This window comes from Alosa alosa, chromosome 6 (assembly GCF_017589495.1).
Source record: "Alosa alosa isolate M-15738 ecotype Scorff River chromosome 6, AALO_Geno_1.1, whole genome shotgun sequence".
NCBI classification, from domain to species: Eukaryota; Metazoa; Chordata; class Actinopteri; order Clupeiformes; family Clupeidae; genus Alosa; species Alosa alosa.
The window spans coordinates 18,274,578-18,298,323 of NC_063194.1; the positions used below are offsets into that span (position 1 = coordinate 18,274,578).

Below are 23,746 nucleotides of genomic sequence, written 5' to 3' on the forward strand. Positions count from 1 at the left end.
AAAAAATCCTCTTTGATTATTTTAAATTATTTTTTACCCCTTATATGTCTGATGCATCATCAGTAAGAATGAGGACAACACGTCAGTGACCAAACTGTGTTTCAGTGTGATTGTCCAGTTGTAATGCTGTAGGTCTCATCTTTCAGTCTCTTGACAGCCTCCATTTCATTTTTGACAATCACAGTTGTTGAGTATCTGTTGACCATCGATTTACAGAGGGTGTAGTTTGGCGATTGGTTGGTCAGACCTGAAGAAATTCCCACATATTTGGGTTCAGGTGTTGTCTAGAAGAAACATGACTTAGAGGTCAATACCTAGGGCCGTTACGTCCCATTTTAGAATACATTCAATCAATTCAACACACATATTCCCTTGTTTGGTTTATGATTCATCCTTTGATCCTCACAAACCAGCTAGAACAGTGAAATTATCCCATCTATAGTTGCCTGAGAAAATGAGTTTCCCTGTGCAGAAATAAGAAATGTATAGATTACAATCATGTCTACTGTTTCACAACTATACCTTTTAATCTCATCCTGATATGATATGATCTCCCTACATCTCCTTACAATATTGTTGTGTGTGATAGTGGTATACATGTAGTTTATCAGTCTGTATCGCTATGTGAGCATATCGTAGATATAGGAGATTGGTGTAACAAGAGAAACAGACCAGGGACCTTATTAGAGATGGATCACCTCAGAGCCCTCCTGCCCCAATATCCAGCACTCCCATCTCCTCCTCCTCTTCAAGGAGCCTCCTCATCACAGTCTAATCCACTGTGAAGTGTTTAAGACACAGTAGCGCAGCCTCGCTGAGATGGATGGGAAATCCAGGCCGGCTTCTCTCCACCAGACAGACGTCTCTCAGTGCTCTCAGCCGTAATAAAAGAGTCTCAGATTTAAACTCACCCGCCATTTGCCATGCTTCAGACCATTTTTTATAGCATCTCGCAGTCGTGATGGCATTTCAAGTTTTTCTCATATATATAGTTTCAGCACTGGGGGGGGGGGGCTGGGTTTTCTGTCTCTTTCCTTGAGTGGGGATACGCTGTATTTCTCAGCCTGCCTATAATAGGGTGGCTGTAATGCTAGCCATTTTAATTAGTTCTATTTGCTGGAGGCGCCTATGTGAGTTAACCTTGGGGCGAGTGCTTATTTTGATGGGTTCTTCCCAAGATTAGGGGATATGTGCCACCTAGTGGCCTGGGCTTGTGCAGATGTTTCTAACAGCTGTATCAAAGCTTAGTAATGTATGTATGTTCTCAGATTGCCTATTCATTTCTGTCTCAACGGATTGTAATCAGTCTAAAAGCTATAAATTGCTTAGAAAGTCTTTAGGTTGATGAGTATTAAATAAGTTCTATAAGGTCTATGCTTGATGTTGAATGATGAAAGCAGAATTATCAGAGTCCTGGCTGTCAGCAGAAAAAAGCTACAGCATGTAGCCTTCTTTGGATGTTTGGTAGCCTGAAAGTGCTGTTCTTTGTTCTGTGTGATGTGTTATGGGGAGTTTGAGCCATTTCCCCTCTCTGAGGTGCCCTTGTTTGGGCTCTCTCTGGGGGTACATTCATGAGATGTTTTGCGAGCAGCTTTAGCACATACCTCACCCTTCTTAACAATGTCTGATTGCAGCCCTAATCATCAGGATGCAAGCCTTGATGTGTCACCATCTCTCACTGGTCCATCAGGACATCATGTTTTTCTCTAGTTGTGTTTTTGCTAGTATTTTTAAGTAACTCACATGTGGTGTTTTTTACTTGTATCGCTCTTTTACTCTGTGTTGGCAAGGGTGTTGGCATGATGAATTTGATCTCAGGGTATCAATGGCATCAAACGTTTGAAGCAGTGATGGACATGATGAACAGAGTGTCCACCCTGGCCCTAAAATGTTAGAAGCAATTTCCACATGTTCCCTTATAGGAATGATTATTTACTGTATGTGCCTCTGTGTTGTTAAGACCTGACCAACATGTCTAAACAGATTAGATTCCACCACTTATGTGTATCAGCAGAGTCTTTAAACTGGTGGCAAAGCTAGATAATGAGATGATGAGAGAAGCATCTCCATTGGCATTCACCTCATTGTTTGTGCATATTGAGGGAACACAGTTTTAACCTAGACCTGGTGTATCCTCCAGACATTGTGATGTGTGGCGACGTAAATTTCATTTTAATAGCTAGGTACCAAGGGGGCTGTTAATGTTGGTTTTCACAGAGGACACACCACAGAGCACCTTTTAAAGAGCCAGGGCCAGTAATAAAAGTGGGTTAGTCCATGACACTCCTGTAAACGTAATCTCCAAAGTGTTAATTACAAGTTGGCGCCTCTGTGGAGCGAGGGTTCTGAATCTGCTGAGCAGTCCGTCGGCGTCTGCACTGCCTCCTTCTCCCCCAAACGGCTCCACTCGAGCCATGGTGACAGCCTTGGAAACGAGATTTTCTCCTATTGAGGTTCCTGTTTGACTGATCGGCTTGAAGCAAATTAAGACCAAAGGGTTTTTTTTCTTCCCCCTCATGGCCACCACCCTCTGTTTGCTTTACCTATTTCCCTTTTCTCTGAAGTACTGGAACCAATAGCTTTCTGTTAATCACCAGTCGCCTAGCAGCATACTGACCAACCCGGCTTTGCAAACACAACCCCCTCAATACATGGCCTCCATTCCCGTACCCTCCTTTCACCAAATGTGAATTGGGACTGAAAGAATTTCAACACTATTATCTGCATTGCTATAATTATTTATCTGGCAGTGATGAGATCTTTAACAGTCTATTGTGGTTCCTAAATGCTCTTTTGAGATTGCTATTTTCTGTCTTTCCTCTGTAGGTAAGTCCTTCATTGTTATGTCATATGGCATATTCATTATTTATCTAATCAACACCATCCAATGACTCCTTCAGTCAAGGCCTCCATGTCCCTCGACACTAGACATGGCTCCAGCATGGTGGCACAGACTCCATCCACCTTCTGTTCACCAGTACCAGCAACCGCCCCCCCCCAAAAAAGAAATGCACCACAAAAACAAAAACATGACAACACAAAGAAGCAATCTGTTGACCCCTCTTTCTGGACGTGTGTTATTGTGTTATTTCACCTAGTTCAGTCCTCTGAATGCTTGATGGATGGCTCCTTCGCAGGTCTCCCCATGGAGCAGGGGCAGCTCTATCTGCACATGAATCTACTGCTGTGAGACAGACACGCTTGTTTAGCCAGCACAAAGCCCAGTAAGCTGTTGTCTCTGAGAGAAAGCTGGCCGTCTCCAGAGCCACTGGAGGCTGCTGGGGCTGGAGCCAGAGTAATGACCTGTGAAATTCACCGATAGAGATGTCCTGTTGCACACAGGTCTGCCGGCACCGGGCCTCGGACTGGACCCTCCACTGATTTATCGGCGCGGCCTCCTGGCCGGTGCCAGGAGGGTTTGGGGTGATTTCGTTTTTTTAATGCTGTCGGCTGCCCAAAGGGATCCACACATACAGAAAAGGATAAATAGGAAAAATGTTTTCAAAAGACAACCCTTTTTCCCCCCAATTGGCAGGCACCTCTTTCAGTGCAGCCAACACTAGTGTTTCCTCTCATCCTAGCAAATATTGAAGAGGAGATGCATAATACGTTTTGGCTTATGTAAATGCCACCCCTTGGGTATGATTGCACAGACACTATCCACCAGTAAAGTAGCTCCTATCATGTCATACCATACCTTGGGTTTCATTTTGGGCAGATTTTTTTCCACAAATGGAATTTTGAATTTACTTATCCGCAGGCACTACAGAATTAACCTCAGGAGACAACAACAAGCTGTTTCTCTCTTTTGTTTAATAGCGGTCTGATTCCTGTTTGCTCTCCCTCTCTACTTAATTAGGACTGAGAGGTTAAGAGACGGGGTGGGAGGAGATGTTTGTAATGGGGCAAATCTGTAAGGCAAGCATGCACTCTGCCACCTTCTGTGTGAACTTTGATCCTGTCCTGTTGAACTTTGTCCATGAAGTCCATGCTCTGGTGGAATAAAAGAGGTTTTAAAATGGATAAGTTTGGGGAACCTAACCCCCTTAAAATCTGAAGGATAGTTATCGCAGAGGAATGTAAAACTAACTGAGAAAAAGAGAAGTACTAAAGATAGTAGGGGAGGGAGAGATTGAGATGCCCTCCATGGAGTCCCCATGGACTTGCATGACCAAACACTGTGGTTTGTAGATACAGCTGCAGCATCTGCATTGTGTCACCTCACCGCCTCAGGACCTGTCTGCTCTCCACAGGTGTGTCTCACCTAAACGAACAGACCCGCGCTGTAGTCAAAAGCAGACATGGATTCAAATGTGTCCCTCTACAAGAGGAGGATGGAGGAGGGAGGAGAGGAATCAGTAAGGCTCCTAACTAAATTAAAACTGCACTAGGCATTCCAAACTTCATTTGATACATTTAAGCCACACAAGCACTTAGAATGATTCAGTTTCCCAGTCATTTAATTTATGTTCAGATGAAACACTGATGAGAATACGGTTTCATTTTGTTTTGTTTTTTTACTTTCACCTCAGGTGTGTGCATGTGAGGGAGAGAGAAAGAGAGAGAGAGGGAGTTCCATCTGGTGAAACGGAGTGGGCAGGAGGAAAAAGTGACAGATGTGGGGGCCAGTGCCAGTGTGAGAGTGAGAGTGGGAGTTGTCAGACATGTCGACTCCGGTGCGGTGATGGATGGCCAGTGAGGTAAGACGGATGACATCGTCTGTCTCAGCCGTGTTGTCATAGTGCAGGACTGCTGCTTGTCTTGCCTCTCAATATCAGAGGGCAAACTGAAGTTTGTTTACTCTGCCTCAGTGGAGTGATTTAGAAGCAGGCCATGGGAGATTGGAGGGTGAGGGGGGGGGGAATGTGGGGAAGGTATGCTTTGCTGTAAGGGTTGGATCGGATTTCTAAACAGCCCTTTGAAAATCTAGACCATCGTTAAAAGTCAGGGGGCTTTAAACACAACCAGGCCAGGATGTAATTCAGAGGTTTGAAAGAAAACAAAACAAAAACATAAACACAAATCCCCCACCCACCCCATATACTCACACACACACACACACACACCATACAGAATATCTCATCCCCTTATTAAAATGCCCAGGACGTTTATCTTTCACAAAAGAGGAGGCCTCCTGAAAGAGTACTTATAGAATCATGCAATCAAACAGTATCTCTCGAAACAATATTCTGGCATGGAAGCCGTCCTCACAAGACAAACCTGCCACCGTGTCTCCAAAACAACAGACATTTGGGCAGGGTGTTATTGCGATGCAAGATGGATTGCAGTCTGGCTTATTTTGCTGCAAGGGGGTTGAGAGAGAGAGAGAGAGAGAGAGAGAGAGAGAGAGAGACTTCGTATTTCCAGCACAGCTTAAAGGCAGGGTGTGGGAGAGGGGGGTGGGCTTAGACTGTGTCACACTGTTCACAGTGTTTATGCATACCAGGCCACTGTGAGTGCCTCTTTGTCGCTTAAGTGTTTACATTAATTTATTTTGGGAAAAATTCCACAGGATGGGGATGGGGATCTCTATAAATTATGGAATCGAGCGCTTTGTGTAATGATAACTTCTGTCAGTTAGTCATTCTTTGTGACAGTGTTTTTAAGAGTGTGTAAATATATGGGTGCTGAGAGAAAGGGGAGTCTGTGTTGAAAGGTGATGGCAGGAGGAGGTGGAGAAGTAGAGAACTGCAGGGACAGCAGGAGAATTCAGCTTTTGTCAGGGACAAAAAATGAGCGTGAGCTGACAGTACCTGACAGTCTGGTTTTGGACAGACATTTAATCTGCAATTGTTCTGTCATGATGAATACTGTTGAAATAAACAAAAAAAACAATACTGGTGCTTCATGAAATCAACAAACAAACAAACCTGCCAACCAAAAAAATCCTAAAGTGTCTGCACTGCAGAATCCCTCCAAAGAGCCAAAAATCCAGCCATCTAAACGATGGTCACTAAATCACTAGCGCAGACCCTTTGCTCAGATCCCTGTCGCCTGGCAGTGTGTGTCTGGATATGGTGATGGATGCTCCAGCAAGAGGCCTGGTCTTCTGGAAGCCCCTGAATTATGTCACCCCCCAATCCTGAAAGACGACTCTCCGCCAGGGTCCCCCTGTGGCTGACCTCAGACATCCATATCTAAAGGGGAACGCAGAGAGAAGGAGACGACATGCTCCTTATCAGTCATGGCTGCAGGTCACCACGACTACATTTCACATGCCACCAACAGGTCAAGTATATCACTGGCCACTTAGGGTCAGAGGAAGGAGGCTCTAATATATGTGTGTGTGTGTGTGTGTGTGTGTTTACGTGTTTACAATATGATAAAAATGTCCATGAATGCTAATATTTTTAAATATGAAAAATTACAACTCAATGACGAGAACTTTTGATGCTTATATATATAGTCATCTCAAAGGCCATTTTGACAGGCACTTGTGGCATCTTATAAAGTGGAACATGTGAATTTCCAAAACTCACATTTAATTGATTCCCCAGCTTAAATACTTATCTGTAGATGTCCAGGGAATAATAATAATAAAAACAATGACTTTATTTGAGCTTGGTAGAGGAACAACCTAAGATGTATGCACCTCACCTTTTTAGAATCTTTTGCAGACTCATGTGGTGATTATATCTATCTGATGACCTTGTGTTGTCCTTTTAAAGGAGTTTAAGCAACAGAATGTCAACCATTTTATCTTGTTGTGTCAATGCACTCACTAACCTGATGTGCTGCCAATCACTGAAAGAAAAGCTCAGTCACAGGGATATGGGCTTTGCGTTCCTTAGAGTTATTGATGATTGTTCTTAGTTACGAATGATTAATGACACACACACACACACACACACACACACACATACACACACACTTAAGATGCTGACGTTAATAAAGTGATACACTGGGCTTTTTAAAATGTTATTTACCTACTAATATACAGTACTTCTGGTGTTCAGGCTGACACTCTTGGGATGTGGTGGAACCAGAGCTGTATATAGCGATGACTTTGGGTGGAGCAGTATGATGGTGACACCTGCTGGACACTAATAGATATTACAGCTTGGGGAATCTTGGAACATTTGCACATATGGCACAGGAAACAGAGAAAGCATAGTCTACATTTTTCAGGCAGTGTAAATGTTACCATTTGGAAATATTCTATTGAGTCTTTTGGAGAAATAAAAAGCTAATTCCCCTTAAATTGATACTAATGGACCATACATTTCCCTTGGGATTAACAAAGTATCTATCAGGAAAACAACACAGCACACTGTCAAGAGAGTGCTATTTATTGATGTTTAATGTTTGATTATTGAGTTGAAGTAATTGATGATTAAATCAAAATGATTACGTAAAAAAGTAATTAATGTTTTAACAACACTAAACTCAATTCTTTACTAGAGTTGACCCTTGCCTAGTTAGGATGTGTGCATTGTTGACATGATGGCTCAATGTCAGAAATGCACAGAGCAGGATAGCTCTGTGGGAAAAAAAACAGTCTTGCAAATAATATTTATAAAGACAGGTATAGTACTGAACTAAAGAGACACCTGAACCGACACCTACAACAACAAAAAAGAGAGAAAAAAATAAATGACATGCCCAAAAAACATCAGCCCTCGTACTGTATATAAGTGTGACTAGATATTGCCACCCACTTCCTTATTGAATAGTCACTCTCATCAGCAAGGTTATGTCTCTTTTATTAATCTGATTTTATTAGAACATGCCACATGATCCTTTTGGGGTGACAGGAATGCTGAAGTATGTCACATTATGTACTGGCACTTTTATTCAAATAAAGCTTTGTCAGACAGTCAAATAGATCCCGTATGTTTGTCAACCCAAAATTTAATGTACGTATGCACTGTTGTTGTTTAGCAGCCTCTTCCTACCACCAACGGCAACACTATTCGTTGGGTTAACGCCTTGATTGGTTAGAAAACTGATGCAAAGGCAGTCTGCAGAGCATGATTACAATGAACCCAGTGTGAGCGGGGACAGTGTGATGTGGTTTCTTTTCTGTTACATCAGATAAAGGAACTGCATTTTAGTAGAACTCCTGAACTAACAAGTCTGTATGCCAGCGTGTTTGTATGTGTTTCTGACAGACAAAACAGGCTTTAAAGAGCCTCAACTGTATGTGCAGTCATTCAGAGTCTTATCTCTGGAGCTTTTTATTTTGTCGCGGGTAAAGAGAACAATGCTCAGTTGAATGGTCTGTCAATGCTGGGTTTTCCTCTGTACAGAGTACCCGCCCTTCCTACAGCTCAGTTGAACATAACATGTTGTAATTTTCTCACAAAGAAAGAAGAAAGGAGAGACAGATGTGATACACAAGTAAACAGAGGAGAGACTGGCAAATGTACACACACATGATACACAAACTGTGAAGGAGAGAGATAAAGAGGAAGTGAAAAGGACAGACAAAAGAGGATTACTAGTAAAAGAGTAGGGGGTAGATGGCAGAAGTGATTAATTTAAGAGGAAGGACCAGTACTGCCCTCATCGTAATACTGGTTTGAATGGTACTGAGAGGCAGGCAGTGGGAGCTGGTATAGAGAAGCTTAGTGAGGGCTGCTCTTATCACTCCACTAGTTACAGCACACCGATAGGATATCTCCTACCCTCACTCTGATCCATGTGGAATAGTGTGCACAGATAGCATGGCTGCACAGAGGAATGAAAGTTTTTTTTTTTTTTTTTCTGACTTCAAGCTAGAGATAACACGGTCCTCAGGGCAGACTGCAGCTTGCCTGTTTCTTCTTCTCAAATAAATATTCCCCTGAGTAGATACTTTCACACTGTACCTCAGTTGTTTTTAAAAGGGGCACTTCTCTAACTGCAGTTGCAGTGCCATGGAACCAAACTTATATCGTACCAAGGACAACAATGTGGCTGCATTGTTCATTTTTATCCAAACAGGAGTTGGTTAGGTAAAAATACAAAAGGGGCCTCTTTTCCAATAATTTGCTTGAGGAAAAAAGTAAAAAAAAAAAAAAAAAATCATTATCCAATTGAATGGGCATTAGTAATGGACATTGATATGCCACCATGAATTAGTATTTAATATGCTCTTTTCACTTCACTAGTTATAACAAGGTAAAAAATGTTAGTGATGTAATTAGACCACAAGGTAAATTAGCAACAATAAGGTACTTTCAGTTGAGACTCTAACAGTGTTAAAGCAACTGTCAACTTTCAGATGAGACTAAAGCAATATCTATAAACATCAAATGAAACCATTGTCAAATCCAAGCAAATTCACAAAAGTTTCCAATTCCTATGTGTTAAATCTTCACTGCAATGCACTCAAGATGAAAATAGTGTACAAAAAGGCAGAATTTTTATTTTTTAAAAGAAAATGTAAAAGGCAGGTAAAAAGAGAACGTTATAATAAATTAAGATAAAAGTGGTGTTTTCCATCACTGAATTTAACTTGTTTCAACAGTTTCATGTCCATAAGTGTCTTCAGGAAAGGATTGTGTCTATACAAATAAACATTTAAGGCAAACCGCACAAACAACCATGATGCTTCAGTCCAACCAAAAAACCATGAGAGAACACTGTAGCTGTTTAAAACATGGGGTGGTCAGTGTATGAAGTAAGTTGCAGCAGCTTCATATTCAAGCCACACTGCTGGTAAGCTTTCTTATGAGCTTTGTTTCTTTGGGGCATTACATATACAAGAGTCCTCTACACAAACAGATTGAATGTCAAAGCTTGTTTATGCAAATTCTACGAGGAAACATTAAATCAAAGTAGTACACATCAATTCACTTTTTTATATTGAATGTCTCGCATCTTGATGCTAGTAGCTCTTCTTATTCATATAGATATATATATATTTTACTACAATAAAAGGATTCAGGGAACATTACCTAGACTGTTCTCTGGCTCAACTGCTACCTTTAGATTAAAATATGTCCCAGAAGAGTTTTCCCATGAACAAACATCTTCCTTGTTGGAAGACCAAGGTGTAATTTGGCAGGTGACGTACAGACCATCCCAACGTTGAATAAAATAAGGCCTATGTAAACATGTTATTCATTCAAAGTAGATATGTAGACATTCTACTACCACTTAACCTTGGTGTATTTGCCATTTGAACTAGCCATACAATTTTTCCTTCACTGCTTGGGGGAAAAAAAAAAAAATCACTCCTCTACATGGCCATTAAATCATGGCCATAAATCAATAATTTCGGATGCTGAAGAAACCCACGCTGGTTGGTGACTCCTTTACTGTTACAGTGACAAGATTGGCCGTGACATCCGTGACAAAAACATGCTCGATCAGACTTCGGGTTGGCTTCCAATCCTGGCTTGCTTGGACAGCAATGGACAAGTCCTGCCCATTGCTGGGGAATGGGGAATCCTGGTCAGAGTCGGAGCTGCTCCCTTCTTCGCCAGTGCTCATCTCGCACAGAACTTTCCCCTTTCCTCCGTCCTTAGAGGACGACCTCTCGTGTTTTCCCACAGGTTCCCTGATCTCTGTGGGTAGTTTCAGTGATGGACTCTTCTCCACTCTGTTTGGAGGCCTCTTTGCTGACCTTTCCGTCACGGGACCCAAGTCATTGGTGTCCTCGGCTTTGATTTGATCCCCTCCTGGCTGGCTCTTTTTGGGCTGCTGTGCACCTGAACTGGCAATGGCTGGTTGAAGGCTCTGCTCTTTGCCAATGAGGGTCTTTCGTGCCGGGTTGGCAGCGCCTCTGAAGTTGCTTCCTGCCACGTTTCCATTTCCTGCCGTCCCACCACATTGCAACGGCTTGTTCGCACTCTGCAGGTTTAGTGCCTGCATATTCATATTGGGACTTCTCACAGAAGGGAAGGATGCTGCTGTTGTTTTATTGCTAGGCAGCCTCTGCAGAGGGGTCTGTCCAGAGGAAACATTGTGCTTTTTCTGTCCATTGGGAGATCCCAAGACAGACTGAGGAGCCCCCTGATTGTTGCTGCTGCTGGTGTTGGTGGAGAGTTTGGAATTGTGTAAATTCAGGGATGCAACACCTGGTGATTTGCATGATGATGACGTTGATGATGATTTCAAGTCTAACCCAGCACCGCTGCCAGACTCAGTCACTGATAGTTTGAAGTCGGGAGCACCCTTACCCTGTGGAAGCCTGTTGAAAGAAGGCGAAGTGGGGCCCAGAGATCGTCCAGGACCTATGCTGCTTAGTGACGGTTTAACAGCGCCACTCTGGCTAAAGGCACCTCGGCTGTGCAGCCCCGGGGAGTCCCGGTTGGCACTCCGGCCCATGCCCGGGTAAGTGAAGCTGGCTGGCTGCAGGGGCTTCTTGATTGTGTTCGGCCGAAGTTCGGCGAGAGAGTCCTTGATTGATGGCTTGATGATCTTGCGGGGAGGCTTGCCCTGGCGCAGGGCCCTTAGCTCTGGTGGCAGTGCTTTCCTGCCCCGCTTCTTCTTTACTGGCTCCTGCTTGGCCACTACAATCTGTGCCTTCTTCTGGGGCACAGGGTGAAGTTCCCGAAGGCGAGGTGCTGGCTTGGCCTTTCTGTCACTCTCATCTTCATCATCGTCTTCTGAGGAGGAGGATGAAGACGATGAGGAGGAAGAATCAGAAGAGGAGGAGGAAGATGAGGAGCTGCTGGACTTTGTGACTTCTGGAACGGTTTCCTGTAGAGGTGATCAAAGACTTAATCACCTTGCCTAGGCATTTCAAAATATATTCCACTAGCAGTGATTTATTACATGTACATACCACAATTTTTCGAGGTCGTCCTCTAGGCCTTTTGCCTTTTTTGCGGTATAACATCTCTTTTTCTTGTTCACTGTGAATGTACAAAAAGGTGCACTGCTTTAGCCACAGTCATTTTTAAATGAAATTTTGACCATGACATTATGTTTTAACATAAATGCTACAAGTAAGGTCGGTGTAAATTCCCCTGATATTTCCCGAAGCAGTTTCAAGTGAAATAATATGCTAACACTTGCTGAAATCCAGTTCCTTTTCTCTAAACGACCATAACAACCTACTCACTTCCTGCTTTCACTATTTTCCATTTTCTTTCTGGGGCACATTTGCTAGAAACAATTCTGTCTGTCACATTTATTTAGCTTAGAATCAATTAAAAGTAAAGCATTTCATTACAATTCATGGAACCCATCTTTGTAAACAGCGTGCACGTCTACTGGCACCACAAACTGGGGTGCTGTTAACGCCTGCTAGAGCGTTTCCAGGCACATTGTTTGCACTTGGCGAGGGGAGGGCTCTTTGCATGTGTGTGGTTGGGTGGGGGTAGCTCACCTCTTGTTAAATGCAGCCAATAATCTTGGGTCAAGGAGGTTTTCCTGAGGCTCCCAGCTATTGTGCCTGAAACGGATAATGAAAGTGATTAGAGCAACTTGCAGCAACCATGTCACGCAGTCAGTGACAGTTTTGAGCTGGGCTGCATTGTGACTCATGTGAAGGTTTTTTCTCACTCCTGCCCTTATACTATTTCCATTATTCTTCTAGTAAGGCAGTTGAGTAAGTGAAACCCACAATCAGTTAGCTCTTCTCAATTAGATATGCTCTAAAAATAAAAGGTAAGCCTACTCCATAAACTTCCCCCAAAACATTTCATAGGCTACTCATGATACTAGACATGGCAATCTAGCATACGTGTAGGCCGCTAACATGCACTAGGCTTGACCAGAGGTGAAAAATACCAAGTAGCCTCGGCCTAGTGTATTCACTAGGCTACGCATGCGACAAAATAAGATTAAATTAGCGGGTTGGCGGGTGGAATTGCACAAAGGCCGGGTTGATTGACAGACATGTTGTCCATAGAAAGGGATTATCCGCAACAATGTAGTAGAAAAGACAAGAGAGAGGGCACTGACTGAAACGAGAAGGCGTTTGTGTCGAGGTTTACCCGCGGGTACAGGGACAGCTGGAGTTTAGCAAAAGCGCCCAATGCGAGTGGGCAGAGCGAAGGCGTGTGTCTGCTCTTGTGTTTAAAAAATAATGAAACGAATTTATTCAAATTAAAGAGGGCTACGCCATTAAGTAATGGAACGGACAACTAGGCTGTGGCTATTTTTTCGTTGAGTAGCCTACGGTCAGACATGTCTACTCGTAATTTATTTCACAAAATGTATGATACAATAGCTACTCTTTTAATAGCGCTGTAATTACACGCAGCTCAACAACATTAGATGTATTGATCGGTAGGCTATGTTGCGGCGGAGCCGATTTATAGTAAAAAAAAAAGAAAACATATTCACGGCTCTGTTGTTCAGTGTAGCCTAAGGAACAAGTGAAAGGCTCTGGCTTCTCTTTCGTTGAAAACTTTAGACAAAGAACAATAGCGATGAATCGAAAAATAAACCAATAGGCCTACGTGTATACGTTACGTGCCGCAATCTGTTTCACAGCAAATCATACAAATCAGTTATGAGCGCTGGACGAAGTTAACCATTCTCAACGCCATGGAAGCAACAAGCGACACGTTGTTGTTGTTTTCATTGTTTGAGTCTACCCGCAGTTGCAGCAGCCAGCAGTTGTAGCCTACTTACTTGGATGACCAGCCTCTCCACTTCACCAGATATTCCACCTTTCCCTGCAAAATCAACCGTACATTAGACATTTATCTTCATATTGTGTACCGGTATTGTACTATGTGCACCAAACGTGAGTGGCCTGACCTTTCGTAGTCGTTTATTTAGAATACATTCGGCATCAAAAACCTGTTCTCCGACGGCGCTCAACTCCTCCATGTCTGCGGTAGCCTTCTCTGAGACCTTGTATGAAAGAAAAGGAAAAGGGGAGGAAAGAAACGCAAACACAACATGTCCCTTATCGGATACCGTTCATGTGCGACGTCACCGATCGTGTATGTGCTTTCAGTTAGCGGAATATATCGCATCTATGCATGCAGTAAATCGGCGATTGTAAAATTAAAGTTTTTTTTCTTTCTTTCTTTCTTTCTTTCTTTCTTTCCGTTCTTTCTTTGATTTATTTCAACACAGAGCTCCTAAAGCAACACCAAAGAGTTTTTTTGTACCTTAAAATAATGTTTCCAAAATCGTTTCAGCTTCTAACAGGGTGAATGCACTTCGCGGCCCTCTGTCAGCTATAACCGCAATATAAGTTTGCCAGATCGGGTAGCGGATCTGTAGTTCGATGGAATGAGACATAAGAAACTACAGATTTGACTTGCATCTGATTTCGCAATAAACCGTACTTTCATAAAATCATGCAACATATTCTACCTTGTCTGTGGACATCGTTATTTGCAAAGCCAGCGCTGGATAAACAAATAGCGTGCATGCGACAGAGGAAACGTTCTTTGGTGTTGCTTTGGTGTTGGAATCAGCAACCAACTTAATTGAGCCGGGGAGCTCTTTAAAATCACTTTCTAAGCCTAGGGTACTTCTTCACCTTTTTGTTTTTATCTGCCTATGCATTTTTGTCGACCATCCATTACATGTAGGCTAAATATTATAATTTGTATGGCATAAGTAATTAGACATTATGTAAGGGATAATGTATAGAACGCCGGTCATTATGGGGAAAATAAGTCCCGACAGGGCGAACCGGACCCCGACGCGCCAGCGCCCTGAAGGGACTTATTTTCCCATGATGACCGGCGTTCTATACATTATCCCGCTTATTATACAGCTACTTGCCAAAACGAAAAAATAAACCATTATATGTCTCCTTACACTTATTTGTTACCGTTTCGTCGTGGCTTTTGCTGAGAAACAAATGGCAAAGATTCTATAGTTAACTAAGATCAACCGTCTCTGCAAATAGTTCGCAACACACGCTGAACTTGAATCAAATTTAGAACACAGCTGATCAACCGTCTGCTTTCACTTTTGAATGAAGTTCCAAGCACAAACTCCGTTGCCATTGACAGCGGTCATTCTTGTTTTCAGAGGTCCTTTCCCAAGAAATAATGACCGCTAGAACTTTCGGAAATCCCATTCAAGTCAATGGAGCATTCTACTTGCATTGTGAAGAGCCGTATAATAAGAACAAATAAGAATGACAAAATATATCAGAAGTATATTTATTTTAACAAATAATACTCAAAAGAACTCAGAAATGTACTGTTGCTGTTTAGTGAAATGGTTAGGCCTATACATAGTGGTTATATTTTTAATAATGGAAAGGAATGGTACAGACACAGGCATAAGCCTACTAACAGAAATTCTTGAAGGCCTGCAGGCTGGCAAAATCATAAATATAATGTGCTTGAATTTATGATGATTTGAATAAATAAATTCCAATTGTGACAATGTGATTACAGTCCTGGCTTCCCACAGCTCCCCATCTTCTTTCTTGCATCATCCATTGACATTGTGAAAATACTTGGGATTTCCCTTTAGCACAGGCTGTGCACAGGCTATGTGTTTTCATTGATATCATACTACATTGTCTGTTGTGCAAATAGTTAATGGGTCATTCCACGTCAATTCAACCAGGGCCCACGCACTTAGGTCTCAAACAATTCTGAAAAAATTACCAGGTGTACCTATGTTACCTAGGAGACACACTGTAAAATTACTCTTATGTAAGATCAATACTTTCCAAGATACAGCCAGTTTTACAGGGGGAGGGGGGTGTCGATTTTGTTCGGCCTCTTTTTTTTGTCAAAGTTCACAAGCCCACAGCGCAAGAACTAAACCATGTAGAAGGCTCAAATTTTGCATGCTGGTACATAAATAGGAATAGTATGTAGCAAAATAGTCACATTTGGTCTGGATAATCCTGCATGGTCAGTTTTACAGTGTGTCTCCTGGGTAACATAGGTACACCTGGTAATTTTTTCAGAATTTTTTGAGACCTAAGTGTGTGGGCCCTGGTTGAACTGACATGGAATGACCCTAATGTACAGTTGTGCGTCTTCATCAGGATTTTATTCTTCTTATTTTTTTTTCATCCATAGGTGTGTCATTGATTCTCTTTTTCCTAGGTTCAGGTAAAAAAGTTTGTAGCTTTCACATATTTGTATGTTCTATAATTGTGTTGTCCTCTTTGTGGTCACCATCCTCAATCCTGAAATTGAAAAAAAAAAATAAAAAAATATATATATACATATTTCAACAGCAGACTAAGATGCAGACATTCATTTTGTATTTGTATTTGTTGTTATACACCATCACTCAGACAATACTAATTAGAAACTTTCCTAATTGTACATAAACATAATTCTGGTCATTCAGTAGTTAAACTGAACTTAAAATAGTTATAATGATGATTAGTAATGTGAACCTATAACAAACAAACAACAAACACATATAAAAGTCACACGTATGTGTCTAGGCCTATATGTTAGCAATGGGTGGTCATGAGTTAATGTGTGGTAAAACGATCAATAGCTCATGGGCCATAGTAAGTTGAACATGGGAATGAAACGACTCCAAGACTTAATTTGGAATGGCCATGTGATAATAATATATTTAATTTGTATAATATGTGGCTACAATGCACTGAATTTACCTGACCTGAGTGTTTGCTTTCTAAGATTAGTTAAACTTGGACGTGCATGCTTTGCGTCACTTGATATTCCAGTATTTTTTAGAATTAGCATTTTAGAGTTTTTTTTTCATATTCTATTCTCTGTTCTCAACTGTAATTGCCTTTTCACCATGAATCACAGCCTATAACTGTCATGTCATTGATATGTGTCAGTGCAGTTACATTTAAACAGTCTACAGGGAGAGGTGTCGCAGAATCTTTCATGTTATTATTTTAGTAAAATATGTATTGTCTATATTGCTAAATAATGGTGGCCCTGGTGTATCTCATTTTATTGAGTAGTAGTGGAAGTGTGCACATCCCCACCGGTGAGGTGCAGGGCAAATGGAACTAGAACTGCGGGCATTTCATTCCTTTGCAGTATCAGTCATTTTATACCTACCTTTTCTGTGTTTTCCCTCTTTTTAGAACTTTAGAAATCACAAGAACAAAAAAGACCAGAACCAGAAATCCGCCGACAGCCCCTATGCCAATGAAAACGCTGGATGGACTGCGCTTGGGTTCTAAAGAAAGCAGAAGAATATGGAGGGCTTGTGTTGTGAGTAGAAGATATTTTGTAATCCTATCTAAAGACCTTTGGAGTTTGAGGTGCATAGAGTAAATGTTTTACTTGGTTTATCAAGAGCACAAGTCAAAATTTAGAGTAGAGAGAAAATAGGAGGAGAGAAAATATAGAACAGTACGGCCCTGTGAAGTCAGACAGAGCTAATTCAGGTCTTAAAACATTGTATCTTAGTGCAGTGCAATGAAAAGAAAATACATATTGTAAGCAATTATTCCATAACTTTATATTGATCTTTAGGCTTTGCTTATTTGCTCTACTAAGTGAATGAATGTATATGGCTAATATCAGTCAGTTTATAATATCAATGGTATTGAATGGTAACATTAAACAGACCCTGTCATTAAAATGTTCTAGAGGCACATACATGGACTAAAGTAGAATAAGTGCTGAAAAATAATAGGAACAAATCATTAACTGGTGTTATTGATATCATTTGATATAATGTTGAGTAGCATGCAATGCCAAGTTGTATTGGAATAAGTGTACTGACTATACTTAAACAAAGTAGCTCATTGTATTGTGTGGAGGCATTTCTCACCTTCTGGTGGTGGTGCTACCAGCATACGACGGGTGTTGTCCAGGTGCCCATCGTTGGGCTCGGGTGTGATGCCCAATAAGTGGCACATCAGTGGATAGATATTCACTGTGTCGAAGGGACCCACTTCCAGGTTCTTCTGGAAGTCTGGCCCCACTGCCCGGAAGAAGGGCTTCATGTCCAGTCCTTCATTGTCAAAACCATGCTCGCCCCTATTGAACTGCACTGGGAAGTACTGCAAGTGAAAATGGAAGCAGGATGTAACTCACAGACTAATGTGTAGACATGACTAAGACAAATATCGAAAATAATTCAGAGTAATTTGATTCTTAGGAGTGATGAGCAAACACCAAAGAGAGAACAATTGACACTCTTTTTCACCAAAAGAGTATCCATTGTTCTCTCTTTGGAGTTTGCAAATGTATGCTGCTGCTTACACTATCTGTACTCTGCTGTTATCTTTTTAAAACAGCAGATGGCGATATTGGCCAACTGATAAGTGAGTTGTGGCATGCTCACCTGGGTGATCCTCACTTATTCTTCTATGAAACGATACAGGATTTTCTTAACAGAAGTAGATAAAACTTAGATAATGAAACTCTGACCATATGTCATATGACTTACAGTTACATGGTTTATCATTCCTTCATTAACTATCTCTAAAGCTGTTGAAAGCCAGATCATAAAAAATCGATAACATTGAAGGACGTACAGATATAAACATAAAACTAGGACCATGAAGAATTTGGACATTGGTTTGCTTGCTGTTGCTTACTGTTCATTGTAATGTGCATCACTGCTGGTGTACCTCCCCTCTCTGCCAGAACAAGCTCTTACCTAATCACCACAACCTCAAACCCACCACAAGACATAATTACCACCTCTAAAATAAACTGTGGTTTGATTGAGGGGTTCAAAGAGCTACGTCTTTGTTGTTTGCGATTCATACCCTGTAGATACACTGTACTTTTTTATTCTGGGAAACGCAGGTGTGGGTGCACAATGGAGAAAAAATATGGATGCTCAAATAACCAGATTTGGAAAGGCTGAAGCATTCCCTCACGTTGAATTATATTGTATTTTTTGGGGAGCTTCAAAACTACGGTGCGCTCAGTGAGATGTAAATACTAATATGGAATTGTGGGGCATGAAAAGCTGCAAGAGGCAATAGAGAACTCTGCATGCCATCAGCCAAACCTGGATTATCCTGGGAAGGTGATAATGCACTTGATTAAAATTGTAATGTATTAAGATTAGAATTTAATTCCTTGTTTCTGGTCGAAAAGATTCCATTTTTGTCTTCATAGCTGCAAGCCAAATTAACTTGGTAATTCCATCGATATTTTTGGACCCCTTTGAAGAATGGCATATTATTAGAATACTCATCATGCATACTGGGGAGAACTATCATAATGACACAGGCTGGGGATCATAGAAGAGTGGGTTGGTGTCCTAGAAACTGAATTGTGAAATATTAAAAGTTTCCTCACACTACTTTCAATTCTGTTCCTGCCTGCATAGAGGCCCATGCATCTTTCAGTTAGCTGCAGGCATAATGTAGCTTGGTGCTAACACAACATGCCTTACTCTTTTTCACTCCCTCTTTTTCTCTTTGTGTCTTTGTTATCACTCTCATGCTTGTTAACCCTTAACCCTTAAAGGAGTACCGTCACACCGGTGTGACGGGAATGTTGGGAAATTAACATTCTAAAGAATATCTGGGTTCATTGAATTCAACATAGAATTTTAAAACCTTCAATTGTTGTGGAACTTAGAATGTTCAAAAACCTACACCTTTAAGGGTTAAAGGTGTGGGTTTTTGACTATTGTAATATAAGATTCCGTTTCGCAACAAATCAAGGTTCTAAAATTCTATGCTGAACATTCCCGTCACACCGGTGTGACTGTACACCGTTAAGAGTTTTAAGTATATCTCTACTGCTTTTTCAGAAATATTTGTGTCTTTATACTTTACCCCATTAATAACATATCCCGGGTCAGCCCAGAGAACGATGGGTAGAATGCGGTCGTTGTTGGAAAAGCGGAGGCGGCTTGGCATCTCCTCCTTCTTGTAGACATGCAGGTGTGGGTGTGCCCCCTTCAGAGCATTGTACACCTTGTCCAGCCGCCCCTCCTTGGGAAGTAGCATCCCTGTAGGTCCGTAGTCCACCAGGTGGAAAACCAGATCACTGAAGGAGAAGTTTGGAATTTTTCGCAGGACGATCTCTTCAACATTGCCATTGCGTTGCACAGTAGACATGCCATGGTCGGCAGTGATGATGACGTTCAGCCGGTCAGCTAGGCCGTGCCTCTTGGCCGAGTTGCGCAGGTATCCCACGGTGCGGTCCACTTGCCTCACCATATCCCTCCGTTGCGGAGAGTCAGGCCCAAACTTGTGGCCGGTGCCGTCTGGTTCCCCAAAATACAGTGCCACGAAGTCCAGGTCCATATCACGGAACCACGAGCCCATGACCATATCCACATTTTGTTTCCAAACAGTCTCATTAGAGTAGTTGTAAATGGGAGGCTCCACTTCGCCTACACTTACCATTTCACCCTGGTAGGTGGCGGCTGTGCCAGGGAAGTGGAAAGAGCCAGCCTTCAAACCCTGAGCATTTAAGAACAGAGATATGCCATTCGACAATGTGCATGAATATATTTGTGGTTGGCATTTCTGATTGTAGTGGCCATTGCAAAAATTGGCCATTAAAGGAATATGTCAGATATTAACACACACACACACACATACACACACAAACACACGAGGCCTGCAAGCCCGTTGGGATCCGACGGGCCCCGACACAATATGCAAATTCGGGCCGGGTACGGGCCTTAAATTCAATGAATAGCACGGGCTCGGGTAGGGCTCGGGCTTGACACTAGTAAAGTTGGTTTTATGTATTCATGATTTTTTCAATTATGATGTCAGAATTCAGGTCAGAAAAACATTCACGCGGACAGCTTTTTATTTCTCTTTTTCTTTGGAAGCAGACGCTACACAGCACGTCGTAATAAAAAAAAAATCTGTGAGAGGTCAGTCACTTCCGTTCCTCTCCCAATGCTTGCTACACTTGCGCGCTATGTCTTGAGTGTCCCCGCAAGCAGCAGCCCCAGTGAACGGAACTTTAGCACCGCGGGCCGGACGCTGGAAGTGAGGCGGACCTCGCTAAAGCCATTCACCGTGGCCGCGATTCTCTTCCTGCACAGCGCAGCGAAATGAACAATCATGGATGGACTGTAAATAGGTTTGCCTTTTGGGATTATTTGGACCTGCAACTCAAAGAAAGACTGTTTTCTGTTACTTTGTTAGGCTATTAATAGACGGTGGCTGTGTTGGAAGCGGTCTATACTTTGCACTTGTTGCCTTTATTAGGTAAGCAATACATTTATTTGATTGTTATTTAATAAATATTCAATTCAAAGTGATTAAATTCCTTTATTTATTTACACGGTGCTTACTAAGTTGGCTATGGACAAGGAGCTCATGTGTGCTGCTCATTTATCTACTCCCGCGGCGCATACAGATTTACCAATGCCATATATCCTTATTGTCCGTTACATGCTGCTTTTTGTGACATCCCGTTATTTCGACATTGAGGCCTAATTAAATTCATGAATGCTTGTCTTTGCAAGGGTTAATCGTGTGTTAAAAGTATTATTTAGTTAATATTCAAGTCGGCTTTCTGAGAAACTATTACGCGACCAAAGTGTCGGGAAACTGTCATGTCTAAATAGCAGACCCTTTTAGTCAGGCTCGGGTTCGGGCTCGGGCTCAGTAATTGCTTAATTTGTCGGGCAGGGTCGGGTTAGGGCCTGATTGCCAGGGGTCCGGGCCGGGCCTGAAATGTTAGGCCCGTGCAGGCCTCTAACACACACACACACACACACACACACACACACACACACACACACACACACACACACACACACACACACACACACACACACACATTCATATACACACACACACACACACACACCTAGTAAGACTAATGGAGATGGCCATTTGGCTCTTACCTGCCTCTGGGCAGTGATCCAGATAGGCAGGGAGCCGTTGTCCCAATACTCATTCACAAACTGCGTCTGCCAGTATGACTTCTTTTCTAAGGTGGTGGTGTTAAACCACATGTTGTGAATAACCCCGTGGTTCTCAATGTAGCGCCCTGAGAAAAGACACCTCCAGTGTCAATGCATTTAGTATTCATTGTCTGGTGCACTCTAGGCTCTTCAATGCATATAAAAATGCAGCAAACCATTCCCTGTTTGAGTGCTGTGACACTCCTAGTCAGGGTGCTTTGGAACAGTGTTGGAGATTAGAGGAATTGGATTTCTATTGAGTCACATTTATTTCCCACCTGCCAAAGATGACTTGAGTTGGGAAAGGACTCCTATAACTCTGCAGAACTTAAATAAGACGGTTACAAATAGAAAGAATTGACACTTAGAAACTTAGCAGAAACACAATTAACAGATGTAAATGTGAAAAAAAAATTGGTGCCAAATTTGTAATGTATAATGTAATGTGTACACAGTCACTATATATTCTTGTCATAGTTTAGAAATAGTTATTTATGAAATAACATTTGTGGCTATAATTAATCTAAGACTGACTGCTGGCTTTAGCATATACTCAAATGTATGTGCACATTGCTTAACTTTGTTGTTTTTCTCTTTACCTGTAATTAGCGTGAAGTGTGTGGGGCTTGTGATCGTAAAAAAAGATGGGGTTACATATGTGGCTTTGACGCCATCTCTTGCCATTTCATCCAGGTGTGGTGTGTCCACATCACGGTCATAGTCCCATCGAAAACCATCAAAGGAAATGAGCAATAGTTTGTTCGGTCCAGTGTTTCGCCTGTGACTGCTCAGTGGATGGCTTATCCCAGAAGAAGCTAGCAGGAAGCACAAGCCTATTGTCCACAGCATGATGTTTATTTAGTCTACCAGTATATTGACAGTGTGGGAAAAACCTTCCTCCAAAAAATCGCTCCAGCAATCCCACAAGATCCTAGGCTATTGCAGCTCACAGCGGAAGAGACCTCAGCTTTGTTCCACTCTCCAATTTCCCTTCTTTCCCTCGCTGAGGCTTCTCTGCAGGTTGCCTGGGACAGAATTGCTCTTCTTCTCAAGCCCACCTGAGCATGATCCTCCTGTGCACTGATGGCTTATAAGCAAAGTTTCACCAGCTTATCTTATCTCACAGTATCTGGATGGGTGGTGCAAGCAACGACTCAGCACTTTTCTGCTTGCAGACTTGTCTGCTGGAAGGAATAGTGGCCATGAGAAAATTGTATGCATTCGATTCTGAATGGCTGTGTTCCAGTCATTTGATGACATTACAGGACTATTTCCAAAATGTAATCTCTTTGGAACGAAGAAAAATATTTGTCCATTCAGGAATTACTCTGGTGAGCAATTTACAACGGTCATTAATGCAGACTGTCACATGTTGTCGCCTTAAGCACATACATCGGGAAGTTGCAATTTCCATCGTCTTTCTGTCAGGATTTATTACTAAAATAATCAGTTCCTTTCCCCCTCTCTACTGTCATCCCAGAATTGTCATTATAGGTGAAAAGAGTTATTAAGGGGATTGTACGACCAGTGAGAGAAAGACGCTCTAGAGGTGACCTCTCTCTCACACATACACGGTGTTCTCATTTGAACTTTGTAAATTACTGGTTTATAATGTAGCCTTATCAATGTCCATCAAATTCCCTGACAAGCAGGCAATTCATATTTTTTTCTCCTCTCAAATCTCTTCTCTTTTATCGTCCTTGATGGAAGTTCAAGGGAAATGTGTAATCTTCATTGAGATAAGAAATAGCATTCATCTCCTCTCATTTACCTCATTCATATTCATGAGCTTTCTTATATTATTATTAACCTCCATGAAAATCAGGCATCAGTGAGATTTTTTTACAACTGAATTTAAACACTGTTGAAAAAAAATAAGGGAGGAGGGGCTCAGATCCAAACCTTGTTAACACCATATTTGGAAAAAAAGAAAGAAAGAAAAACTTCCAGAGGCTCAAGAACTTTATCTGACCCTCTCCACTGTCGTGCTTGTAATTATCAGTCGGGATCTCCCCTTTCCACAGTGCACCTCATATCATATCACAGTTCTGACAAGATCATAGGCTCACCTCTGGTGCTCCCT

General features: G+C 41.9%; 2 protein-coding genes and 1 long non-coding RNA gene across 3 annotated transcripts in view; 1 reads left to right on the forward strand and 2 right to left on the reverse strand.

Annotated features, from left to right (window-relative positions):
* The window catches only part of LOC125296766, a 275,524-nt gene that overhangs the window by 36,456 nt on the left and 215,322 nt on the right, over positions 1 to 23,746 (forward strand). The window contains exons 2-4 of the long non-coding RNA XR_007193851.1: positions 4,254 to 4,358; positions 4,533 to 4,700; positions 16,895 to 17,024. This is a non-coding gene — a long non-coding RNA (uncharacterized LOC125296766). The remainder of the gene's footprint in view (positions 1 to 4,253; positions 4,359 to 4,532; positions 4,701 to 16,894; positions 17,025 to 23,746) is intronic.
* On the reverse strand, positions 9,325 to 13,914 carry cbx2 (chromobox homolog 2 (Drosophila Pc class)). The gene is made up of 5 exons (XM_048246842.1): positions 13,645 to 13,914; positions 13,516 to 13,559; positions 12,263 to 12,328; positions 11,717 to 11,786; positions 9,325 to 11,631 (listed from the first exon to the last, which is right to left on the reverse strand). Exons 1-5 carry the CDS (start codon positions 13,714 to 13,716, stop codon positions 10,195 to 10,197), a joined length of 1,689 nt encoding a protein of 562 aa, XP_048102799.1. The 5' UTR covers positions 13,717 to 13,914; the 3' UTR covers positions 9,325 to 10,194.
* On the reverse strand, positions 15,819 to 22,731 carry LOC125296764 (ectonucleotide pyrophosphatase/phosphodiesterase family member 7-like). The gene is made up of 6 exons (XM_048246843.1): positions 22,263 to 22,731; positions 21,604 to 21,749; positions 19,562 to 20,194; positions 17,590 to 17,821; positions 16,869 to 16,989; positions 15,819 to 16,003 (listed from the first exon to the last, which is right to left on the reverse strand). Exons 1-6 carry the CDS (start codon positions 22,510 to 22,512, stop codon positions 15,946 to 15,948), a joined length of 1,440 nt encoding a protein of 479 aa, XP_048102800.1. The 5' UTR covers positions 22,513 to 22,731; the 3' UTR covers positions 15,819 to 15,945.